The sequence below is a fragment of the Phaseolus vulgaris genome, chromosome 8, assembly GCF_051622355.1.
Source record: "Phaseolus vulgaris cultivar YP4 chromosome 8, ASM5162235v1, whole genome shotgun sequence".
NCBI lineage: Eukaryota > Viridiplantae > Streptophyta > Magnoliopsida > Fabales > Fabaceae > Phaseolus > Phaseolus vulgaris.
In genome coordinates, this window is record NC_143505.1 from 54,570,065 (window position 1) to 54,582,561 (window position 12,497).

General features: G+C 31.6%; 1 protein-coding gene across 1 annotated transcript; it reads right to left on the bottom strand.

The window, feature by feature from the left end:
• Positions 1-2,789: 2,789 nt before the first annotated feature.
• Positions 2,790-7,785, bottom strand: AKINBETA1 (5'-AMP-activated protein kinase beta-2 subunit protein). Its single transcript, XM_068632201.2, has 4 exons — positions 7,282-7,785; positions 4,197-4,375; positions 3,910-4,072; positions 2,790-3,265 (listed from the first exon to the last, which is right to left on the bottom strand). The coding sequence occupies exons 1-4, from the start codon at positions 7,474-7,476 to the stop codon at positions 2,948-2,950; spliced, it is 855 nt and encodes a 284-aa protein (XP_068488302.1). The 5' UTR covers positions 7,477-7,785; the 3' UTR covers positions 2,790-2,947.
• Positions 7,786-12,497: the final 4,712 nt, after the last annotated feature.

Genomic DNA, 12,497 nt, shown 5'->3' on the forward strand with positions numbered 1-12,497 from the left:
ATTTTTATAATCTGAAAATACATTTTAGATTATATTATATAATTTTTAATATATTTATACATTTTTAGATTACATAATTTAAAAATATATTTTTGTATTACGTATGCTAAAAATATATTTCAAATTCTGCAGTCCAATTATTTTAAAAATTATATAATATAAACTATATTTTTTAATTCATAAATGTATTTTTAATTATACAATTTATAATATATTTTTTAATTTATAATATACTTTTTAAATTATATAGTCTATAGTATTTTAACAATTTGGATTTTTGCAACATTTATGGAAAATAAGATATCCCGCTCCATTTGACCTCTCTCCACCCATTGCTATCCTTGTTTCAATTCGAGAGAGTAATGACATCTGTTTCAAGTTTTATTTTGGGTAACTTCTTCCTACACCTAATATTTTTAACCTGACACCCTATATAATTATTTTTATTCCGAAAATGCCTTTCATTCTGAAAATAAAAATCCAGAACTGAAAATAATACATTTTGGAAAAAATATATCCAGAATTCAAAATTCAAAATCTCATTCTGGATAAAAAAATCTGTAATACATAAAATTTGTTCCAGAAAAAAAAATCTGGAAACATTCAGGAAAAAAATATCAGTAATGTATAATCTATTTATTTAAGGATATTTTCGTTTTTTTAGCTGAAAATGGGTGCATTAATATGGTGCAGCAAGTAATTGCCTTTATTTTGTCACAAGAGATCACCTAAAGCCCAATTACAAACAAGTTCTATTTTATCGCATTCTACATCCCCATGATTTGAAGTGGCATCCCAGTAAAGATGGATATATATCCAAAAATAAGGGTTGCAAGTTATGTGATTAGACACCGTTACAGTTAGATAGTGTTATTCATATTAGGGTAATTTTGACAATTATCCTAGTAAGTCATTTGAGACAATATCATTGTTTTCAAGATACATCTGGTTTAGGATCTATTCACATCGTTATTGTCAAAACGTATTTTGCGACAGTTTGGGTAAGAACATATGATTCCTCAACCTCTCTTGCAATTTGAAGGAAGTGCAATTAATGATTGTTATTGGTACTCAATGATTGCACTTTGTTGACCACCTCAACATGTATAATCAAATACATGCACTATCAACATGTACAATCAGATACATACACTAGTTCATACCAATTTCACACCCATATATATTTTGTGTGATTGTATGTATAGACAGATCTTCAGTCATATAATCAAGATGATGATGAAACATAACATACATAACAAGAAGAGCTTGCTTGTTTATTAAGTAATTTATCTTTTATATATATTGTTATTTTCTTATAATTTTTTTTTAATATTTTAAGCATTTAATGTTATTTCAATAAATGCTAGATAGATTAAAAAGGATTGTTAACATCCTACAATGCATAATTGACTGCATAATTATAATTGGGTCTGAAATTACTCTAGCATGGACAAAAACCTAGAATGACAAAAACCTAGAATGCACTGCAATTAGTATGTGAACTCGAAAATAAGAAAATAAGAGGACAGTCTGCACTAAATGTTCACGTGTTGTAAAATATTGGCAACATGGACATAATGCTTAAATAGTTTTGTTATGCACTTAAAGGTTTGCATTTTTAAGTTACATTTTTAAGTTAAAACATATATTGTACATGAACTTTTAAACATTGATATATAACACTCTAATTGTTTATGACAATCGTGTTCTATCTACTTAATTTATAAGAATATTGGTATTATTGTAATAAAAATAATTTTGTATTAGATTACTTACAAAAAAAAATCACAAAAATGTAGATTGTATTATCAATCCAAAATACAAATTTTAAAAAGATACAATAAAATTTCAATTTATATGGAATGCCTGTTCAAATAATGAAATAATGAGGGTGTAGAATGCAATGGCCAGATCACCTAAAGCCTAGTTCAAACCAAAAACCAACGCTATTTCATAAGCGGAACGGAAGTTCATTCTCACTACCGGTACTCTGATCCCCGTAGGTGCAATGAAACAATATAAACTATACTTTAAAAGTAGAATTATTAAAAATATAAATAAATGTATTCAATGACAATTTTATATTTAAAGAACTTAAAACTTACTTTAGCAAATAAATGTGAGAAAATAAGATATAAAAATACAAAGAAAAAAAAAAGAAATAGGAAATCAAAACCTCGAAATATTATGGATTTATAGTCTTAAAAACATAAAAAATTACTAGTTTTGAAAACATTCCAATAGTGTTATCTTCTTATCATACAATTTTCAGCGTGGTCTTTCAAAAAAATAAAAGATTTTCTTAAGCAAGAGTTGAACATATATGGTTAATGCATTGGACCTGAAGTGGAATCATTTAGACAGGACCTATATTCAATCCATCAAATCATTTTTTCTCCTTTTTGACTTTTTTCTTTAACCATCCACATTTTATCTTCCTGTTTTTTTCTTTCCTCTTCCTATTTTTGTTGACTACAATGCAAACGAAAAATTATAGCAATACTCTCTAAAGAATACAAGTTGCATGCAACATAACCAACTCTAACTCACGTTTAACGAGGCCAATTTCACGACTTACTGGTGCGGAACGAAGCTTCTATAAATCACATGCACTACCACACTACACCATAATTTCAGCTATTCTTTTGCTTGTGTACAAATAGTTCGTATATTATAATGCAGAAAACATGACCAGCAACCTACCTACTTGAGTAGCTCTACTAGCATCATGTTTAAGGCACATCCCAGTGTTGTTTCAATAATTCTAGAAGGAAAATAAGAAAAAAGTGATTGAAAAATCATGAAGGTTAAATTTATCAATTCGAACAGAAGTCTCGAGCATATCTATATACCGCCTGTCAGGACTATTATTTAAATTTTTCATCTTTACAGACTGAGGCTACCAAAAAAAACAAAAAGTTTTATATAATTGACAAGCGTCACATATTTACCTCTTGAGTGGTTTGTAAAGGACAACTGTCACGTATTTGGACTGGAATCTGTGAGTCAGTCCCAGGGCAACAACAGACTTTGAGGCCAAATTTTTCTCGATGAAGACGTGATTTAGCACAACATGTTGGGGCTTGGAAGAGGAACCTACGTCAGAGTTCTCCATACCTAGGACAGTAAGATGCAGTTGCGAAGGAACAGACATCGGCTCTTTTGCAAAATCCTCGTCAGCTGGAAATGCTTGACCATAACTAGATTCGGGGGAGGGTGGCGCTTCAAACTCAGAGACCCCACCAGGGTTTTCTGGCACATAATCCTGCAGAAAAACAATAACATTCAAAACAATTTCTGGTAGAGAAATTCCCCAAATGGGATAGGGAAATATTTGTAAAGTTGAATTTTCTTTTCATATTGATAGTCGTCAAGTCAATTTCAAAGTAATGCAAAGCAAAATCAAGAAACAATTTGCAAAATTTGATTCCTCAATTTCCATTTAACACTCCTATTAAATCCCAACCCCTACTAAAGCACAAAATCACATGAAAACTAGCTTTACAAAACTTAAAAGTTGTTCCCTGAACCAATAGTATTGTGCAGAAACCAGTGTTTCCCCTGTCTATGTTCGACCTTTATCTCCATATGTGGCATGCAGACATGACAAAATAATATAGTATGTGTTACTCTTTCCCTGGCCCACCCACCTTGGCTACATGTCCTGTTCACCCTCATCGTCGAACACAAAACAAAGACCTAGAAGAGCACAAGGAAAAACTTTGGCATCTTTGTATGCCATGTTCATCTTAAAACCCAAGTGAAGCAATCACCTCACACGGAAGAAAAGGACTCCAATGCAGGCATACAATTAAATTTAAAATATACAGGAGAATGAATTTCAAGATGAAAATACGTTCAGAAAATAATATTTTCATCAAGAGAGGAACAAGTAAGGACGATACATACATTAACATCAAGAAGATTGCAGACATGTCCCATCTCATCAGTTACATTAGGAAGGTCTGGAATAAATCTCTCTTCACCATCGACAATGAACCTATAATGATATATGCCTGGTGGAAGGACTAATAAGATTGAGTGATCCTTGCCAGCTCGCTGCAGTGCCTTCCTGCAAATAATAAATTTACTGGTACTGATCTAATTGTAGAACGTATACAGTTATGATAACCTTTTTTGTTCAAATACAATCAATCTGCTTGTCACTGACTGACAAAAGAGTGGTTAAATCTCACCTAGAGGTCCAGTTATCCCAAGATCCCTCCACAACCACGATGTTACCACCATAGTTCCATGTAATCATAACAGGGATCCCTTGCTCAGGAGGTTGATTGACAATACCGTGAGGCTCATTCTGCCACATTTGATTGAGAAAAGGAGGGCCGTTTCCTCTTTGTAATGGAGGTAAAGGAACCTGAAAACAAAGAAAGTTAATATTTATTTTTTAAGTAATGCCAATTTGCCACTGACGAAACTTACATACTAATTTCCTAACCCAAAAAACAAATTCTTAACTAAGAAAGAAAATGAAATTTCAGTGAGGCATATAGCAATGGTGCAAGTTACTTCATGAACAACTTTAAAAAGTGTTACGTGTCATCCTCACCCTTTATTTTCTTATAGTTTAATGGTTGAAGTGGAGCTACATATCTGAGCACAACAGTAAAAAAATATATAAAACAAAGCATAGACGCCTCTCTGACGTGAACAAGAACCACTGCCGAAGGATGTCAACTGAGACCACAGAAAGGTGTGCCAGAGTTTTAGAGGGTGGGTTGTCCGGGAAACGCAGCTGAGAGCTCTGGGTCAAATGATCAGTGTCTAAGAGAATACAGCTACATCAATGAGACTTCAGAAGAGGCGAGACTGGGAAAAGGGTCTAATGAAATAAAAGAGGGGGAAAATCCCAAGATTCACCCCCACCAAACGATGCCACTCCACGGAACAAAAATAGAGGGGTTTTAGCCTCATGCAAAAGTGGTTATGACTGCAAATGGCATCAATTAATGCTGCTCTAGACACATCGGGGTTTCACATAGATTCGTTAGTGATGTTAGTAAGGGCAAATAGCTATGGTACATAAAGTGCCATCAATCACTCTGGATTTTGCGTACAAGATATTATATAAAACCAAACTAGTTTGAGAGAGTAATCATCTTGCTTCCAGATATGCAAGTAGTGGTTATTAATTGATATGAATCATGCAGAAGTAAATGAATTTAAATGTCATAATCTGGGCATTGCCAAAGTTGTTTGAAAATACAGAACAGTATGAACAAGAATAAATTTATACCGAGAAAGTTACAAGGTCTTTTTTCTACATATAACAGGTTCTTTTTAGTGACTATAAATGATTTACCACTGATCACACCCCATAAACCAGAAAATGTGCAGAGTGCAAATATTTTCACAACATTTTACATTAGGAGTGAAAATCTTTAGACACAAAATAATTCAACATATATACATGAGGGTAAAAGATAGATTCAGATATTTGTATTAAATTAAATTATACATATCCATTCACCTTAAAAGAACTAGAGGGCAACTGAAAGATCAGGTAAAAAAAAATATAAATTTTGAATCATTGGAAAAGAAAACATTAAAATTACTAAAATGTGTTTGGAAACATGTTTCCCACCGATATACAACCGCTCTCCTGTAAAGCAAGACAAAGCTGCTTCTGCGCCCCTTTTACTAAATTGACACGAAAGAATCAACTTATACACGTCTGAACCCATACCGAACATAATATAAGCATGCAAAATATGACAACCAAAATTCATAAATAGTGAATGGACAGTAATTCATACAAATTAAACTAAACCATCAGTCTTGTTTTTTTAGCTTGGATGGAAGTACATATAAACTGCACAAGATAGAGGTGCCTTCAGAATAGAAGTTTTCTTCTCCAGGTTATCCGCAAATCAAAAACCACAAAAAAGGACACTCAGAACATTGATAGGTATAAAGGAGACACTGGGCAAATATTTACCAAACCCAGGGATCAATAGAACATTGGATAGGAGGGAATAAATGCACAGAAAAATATTGATCGCACATTATATACCAGACTTATAATCTTGTGTGGCACTTTTGAAACTACATCCTCAACTGTTATTAGAATATAATAATCACAAAGTATATTATTGTCTCGCCTGCAAAATTCTTTTAAATTACATACTAATGCCTTAATAACGGTATCCAAAATTATTGCAGCACCATTTGTCTGCATTGCAATATTTCACGTGCTGTTCCTCAAATGGAGAAATGTCGAGGAAAGACCCAGGACATATGTCACATAAATTGATATAAAAAACCCCATATCGTTATAACAATAAAATTGATTCTGTGAAAAATTAAAATTGGTCGGATTCCAAACGGCTTTCACAGACGAATTTAACTGGTTGAGCCCAGCAGACAAGAACTATCCAAGCGCATTTCCAAATGGTGTAATAATCCAGTCACAAGTCACAACCATCCACAATGTGCTTGTTTAACCAGAGAACCATTAGGTGGGACAAGTTAAACTTATATGGAGTCATTGTGTAGCAGTTGTATGAACTGTGAAGTTGAGACTATCGTTAGTCCAGCAAAGTTTTCAACCCTCACTGCACAGAAAAGAGATTGCAGCATTGCACAGAATCTACAAAATAGTGAGGTAACTCTCCTAAACAAACAGATGTGAGTACGTCAGAATTCTGAAAAGAAAAAAACAGTTTACAGCAGTACTCTCCAAGATCCACACTACCCGCCTCTCAACATTCAAAAGAATTAAACCATAGCTAGACAATCAAAAATAGCAATATTCAGGTAGGTCACTGTCATGTTTATTGCCTGTTTGGTCAGGTAAGTTGGACATTTATTTCTCCACCAATGAAGAAGCAGTGAATTGCAGCTTCCAATTTGTTTCCATATATCCAAACACACTGTTGTTCAATCTGAACCCATGCTCGTGACGATCCACGCACGAAAGAACCAGTTCATCAACAACAAAATTACCAGATCCGTTCGACGACATTTTATTTTTTTCAACTTCGAACGTGTGAAGATAAACTCAGTAAATAATCCACGGTTTCAACAAAAGTAACCCTACCTACACTGCCTCCTAATCTCCCGCTCTCTGTCTCTCACGCACCAGACATTAGTTAGTACCAAAACTCACCAACCGAACACAGAAAGCAAAATCAACGAATAACCTAGTTGACCGAACAAAACCGAAATTCCACCAAAATCAATTCAACACCAACGCATAAGCGTGGCGACACCAAAATGTAGAAAAATCGAAGCAGAAGTAAGAGAGGATGCTGCGGGTAGAACCTGAGGACCGAAGAGGATCGGCGATCTAGAGCGGCGAGGACTTTGAGGCGGGCTATTGGCCATTGAATCGGAGGAGAAGGCGCGAACAGGAGGACGAGAATCCGGCGCGTGAGCTACACCTACGACAGGTTCCACGACGGAGGGATCTGAGGTGGCTGGAATGGATCCGTCTTCTCTGCCGTTAGCGTTTCCCATGCGATATGCTATTTGCAGAAGCAAACGATAGAAAGTTAAGGGAAAACGAACCAGTGCGTGATGGCGTCGCCGTCGTTTAGAGAGAGAGAGAGCAATGCAATGCAATGCGCGCGAGAGGTAAACGACGGAACGAGGATTGAGATTGCGAGTGAGAGTGGAGAGAGAGAGAGAGAAGAAGAATGAGGAGAAGAAAATAGAAACGGTTTCGTTGTTGTTTGTTCTTATCAACTTCTCCTGTCCCAGTTGTGTTCTGTTTGGACTTTGCAGAAGGAGAAATACAAATTAATTGAGAAAAAGAAAACAAAAAAAGGAGAGTAAAAATATAACCCTTTATTTTATTTTCACTATTTTCTTTTCCACGCTCCTTCACGCACTGGTATTAAATTTAAAATGTAATTTATATATTTAAAAATATTTATTTATCGTTAATTAAAACTTATTTATGTCAGTGATGATTAACATTAGAATGTTTAAATTAGCTATTATATTAACTGATGGTCATAAATCACTAATATACTATATATTATAAGAATATATGTGTTAATTTCAAAACATTAAAAACTTAAAATACCAAAACAAAACCTTTAAAAGAACAAAAGAGGAAACAGAATATTAAAAAGGGGTGAAGGACATAAAAGTATTTTAATTATTTTTGTTTATTCCAACCATTGTTATAATAAGTTGGATCTTGAAGCATGGCTATGGTTAACTTAATTTGATAATATTATCAATTTGTCAGAATCACAAGTGGGGTATCTCATAATCAATATTTTTTATTCAAGATCTATTTTATAATCAAATATTAAAATGATTATTAGCTGACAAAATGTCAGATTTGCATGCACAATAGCTTACAAATCACAGAACCAGGATTTGCTCAAACAAATATGCACTTTCACTCTCTCTCCCACACATGTAAAAGAAGAGGGTTTTTTTTCTGTATGGTAAAAAATCTTATAATAAAAATATTGTATTTGTTAATTTAATAAACATAATAATTTACATTATATAATAATTTGAAAATGTTTGGAAAAACCCATAATAGAACCAAAAAAGCTAAACTAAAGATAATTCCAAATGGATCAGCATCACAGATTGGACAATTTAAGTTTGGCAGTGAGAGAGACCCTTGTGCTAAAATTGACTCCTTACCAAATTGTCTTTATTAAAAATAAACAAAAACTCTAAGAAAAAAGTATTCACATTTAATTTCAATCACAACCTGCACTGCATTCAGAGGGATGAAGACACATTTCTGAGACCTTTTAACCTATTTTGTCTGCACTTCAAAGGATCCATTGGAACACAAAAAAAGGTTTGAATGATTAACAACACACACAACACTGAAATAAAATAAGATGATTTTTTTTTTTTTAATTTATTGTTATACATTGGGTACTGGATAAGTTATATCATTTGGTCTCTGTGACTAACCAACCAAATTAGAATACGCAGTTATGATAAATAGTAGTTAAGAAAGTTGCAGAAACTTTCAAAAAATCAACTGGATAAGGTTATGGAAAATCAGAGAACCTCTCTATAAATAAGTTAACACTGGTATTTGATATATTCGACTCATCATAACAGATGGTTCATAACCAAATACTATAAATAAACCCTCTACAAATGAGTAACATATGTTTTTATCAGTTCTATTATACAATCTTTTAACACAAAGTACTTACTTGATCGGCGTCAAAGTACCTTTTACAGATCAATTCCAACTGAGTGAAGAAAAGAATAAGAAGAAACGGTCGATACATCATCAATAATTGTTACTATCACTTCCAAGTACTATATAGACCATTTCTAAATTATACAAGTACAATTGGTATCTACCGTAAAGTTGAAACCCGCAACCATAAGATTGTATTAAAGAAATGGGTCTCCAAGAAAAAAAAGTAAATCTACTATTATTTTTCATATCAATCCAATTTTTTCTTTCATTTTAAGAGGGTTATGAAAAGTCACTTAATTAATTGTTTGGCTATGGTTAGTAAATACATGCGTAGGCTTTTATGTGCAATTTTGTATGATAATAAAAATGAAAATATATATAATTAAATCATTGTAATAAATATATATAAGACAATAAAGAGAAGGTATATGCAGCCAGTGCAGAAGCATCTTCAATTGGTGAACACCAACACCATTCTCAACACTACCAATCCACTTCATTGGTCTCTAACCACCATTTGGGGTTTTACCAATATCTGCTTCTTCAGTTTTTGGACCACTATTACACATTCACCAACACAATTTCATTCCACAGTAAATAAATTATGCACTATCTGCTTCACTTACAAATGCCATTCTCAACTTATTTATTTATGCAGGTTTTTGTGAAACTTTAAGCAGTGACAAAAATAGAAAAACAAATGTGAAATTGATGTTTTGGAACCAAGAGAAGGAGACGCGCATGAGTGAGCGCGTGAGATAAGCGTGTCAACGAGGACACACGTGTAAGGGGCCACCCCATGTTTGATTTTGTCCAAAGTGCCATGATTGTCACGTGACGTACAAGGGATTCAGATAAGATTCTCTCTTTTTGTGGCAAATAAAAGAAAAATAATAAAACTAATGCTTTGCTCCCCAATTACAAAGCTGCACTCACTACAATATAAATTATTTGGATAATCTTATTGAAGAGAATAAGGATATGTTTCTTTTGGAAAAGAGCTATTTTGCATTCTATTACTGGCTCTAGCCCACCATTAAAGAAAAAAAAAATGTTTTCTGTTTTTAGTTGAACTATGGTACTTTATTACAAAGCTGGTTAAATATGTGGAAAAAAATAAAAGCTTCAATTTAACTTTAATTAATTTCTTACACAAATAGATTGGTTTGTTAATTTTGCATCTATAAAAATAACTTTTTGTTAATTATATATATAACATGTAACATTTTGACTTATTAAGAAAAATGAACATTTAGATAATATTTTCTCTGTACTATAAAGTTTTTTTTCAAAATAAACTTCTCTTTTTATAGAATATATATATATATATATATATATTATATAAATTTAAAAAAAAAACAAAAAAATTGTAATTTTATTCATGTATATATTTTAAACAGAAACACATAAAAAAAGACAAGTCACTCTCTTCAAATCTCATATGTATCTATGTGTTAAAATTATGTGTTTTTATAATTTATATAAGTAATGCATTATTAAGGGATAATTTAATTAAGTATAAATCATAATCAAATGTTTAACTGTTAACCCAATTGGCTACTCGTATAATAAATAACATATATCAATATCATAAATATTTCATTATATTTAAAAAAACACGTGGATTGAATTTGATTCAAAGATCTTCACTATTACACTATACTTTGACCAAGTTGTTTTACACATCAAAGTTACATAATAAAAAATAATTCACAGGATAAATTCATATTATCTACTAGACACAACTTTTTCACATTGTACATTGAGTAACAAAAACTTTCTTTCACTCTCGATGTCTATTTTTTTTTTATATGAGTTCAATATGAGTAGAGTAAAAATATCTCAAACTGAATATCAAATTAGAAAAAAAATCATCTTTACAATATATCACTTAAAATTAATCACATAATATTAATATATATATATATATATATTATTTTTTACACAATTGTCTACACTTTACATGTAATTATTTACAAATTATCCGCACACTTGTGTTCGTATATAGTAAAACATTTTTAAAAAATAGTAGGACAAACTAACATTTTTAACCCGTCTTACCTTAATTTTTCTTATTTTTAACGGACTAAATAAAAAACATGTTGAATTAACTGTTTTGTCACTTTTATTAAAATTTTAATAAATATCTTAATTGCAAGAATCATTCAGTAAAATTGTAATTTAATTTTTGGGAATTTTTTGGTATCATATATTTTTAAAACTTTTTGTAATTTCTATTCTTGGTTTTATGAGAACCACACTCTCATTAATGTTTTATTTGATTGTGGCAAAAATATATATTTCTCAGATAGAAAAATCAATGGATGTCTTATTTTTGTATGAGTCTTATTTTTTTATGTTATGTTAGCATATTTCAATGGATGTCTTATAAGACCCAAATTTTAATCTTATTTTTCAGCATATGACCCTTGCAGAGAATAAGCCACAAGTTAATTATGTAGAACCAACAACTCTGGAAAATTCTTCAGAATTTATTCCTAAAACAAAAATCAACATCTACATATCTATGAGTTTAAAATGTATAAAGAACACTTATATTACAATAATTTTATGATTCATAAATGTTGGAAATCAAGATGATCATTCAGAACTCAATGTACCATTTAAGAGATTCAAGCATTATTCCAAACATAACTCAATTCAGAAACAATAAATATAATTATCCTCCCAAATTCCAAAATTCCAACTTAAAATAATATTATATTTTAATATACACACTTTCTCATTATTCAACACTCCAATGTCATCAAATCCCTAAAATTATACATAAGTAAACTTAACCATCTACTTTCTATCTCTGTTCAACTTACCAACATAGTTAATCATTTCCAATAATTCATTAAGGATAACTTATATATCCTGCATTAAAGTATATGCACTCCAAGTAATGGTTAGAGAGGGTTTAAATGCACTAAAATTCGATACACCTAAAACAACATAATCAAGTTATACTGGTAGACTAAAACTGAGAAGTCAGACCAAGAAACAACATCGAAATAATCAAAAGGTTATGTCAATAAATATATAAAAGAATAAAAATAAAACATATATATTATTATTATAACAAGGCCTAAATTAGATAATAAAAAAAAACCTGCGTTAGGGGTGCGTAAATAATAAAACTGTGCATAAAGAAAGTTCAAAGGTAAAGTGAAAGCTCATTAAGAAAACTGTATAAATAGGAGGTCAACATAAGAGGTAAGCAAGAGTGATTTTTGTCTTATGAATATAAAACTATTTTTGACTTTGACATCGAAACGCCTTGCAGGTACACCCACCCATCTGAGTGGAGGAGAAGCCGAGAGCATCCAACCTGAGGAGA

Excerpts from the sequence above, each read along its gene's own strand:
- AKINBETA1 (XM_068632201.2), bottom strand. The coding sequence starts at position 7,476 with ATGGGAAACGCTAACGGCAGAGAAGACGGATCCATTCCAGCCACCTCA. Across the intron at positions 4,376-7,281 it reads CGATCCTCTTCGGTCCTCAG|GTTCCTTTACCTCCATTACA; the intron begins GTTCTACCCGCA and ends CTTTGTTTTCAG. Across the intron at positions 3,266-3,909 it reads GCAATCTTCTTGATGTTAAT|GATTATGTGCCAGAAAACCC; the intron begins GTATGTATCGTC and ends GTTTTTCTGCAG.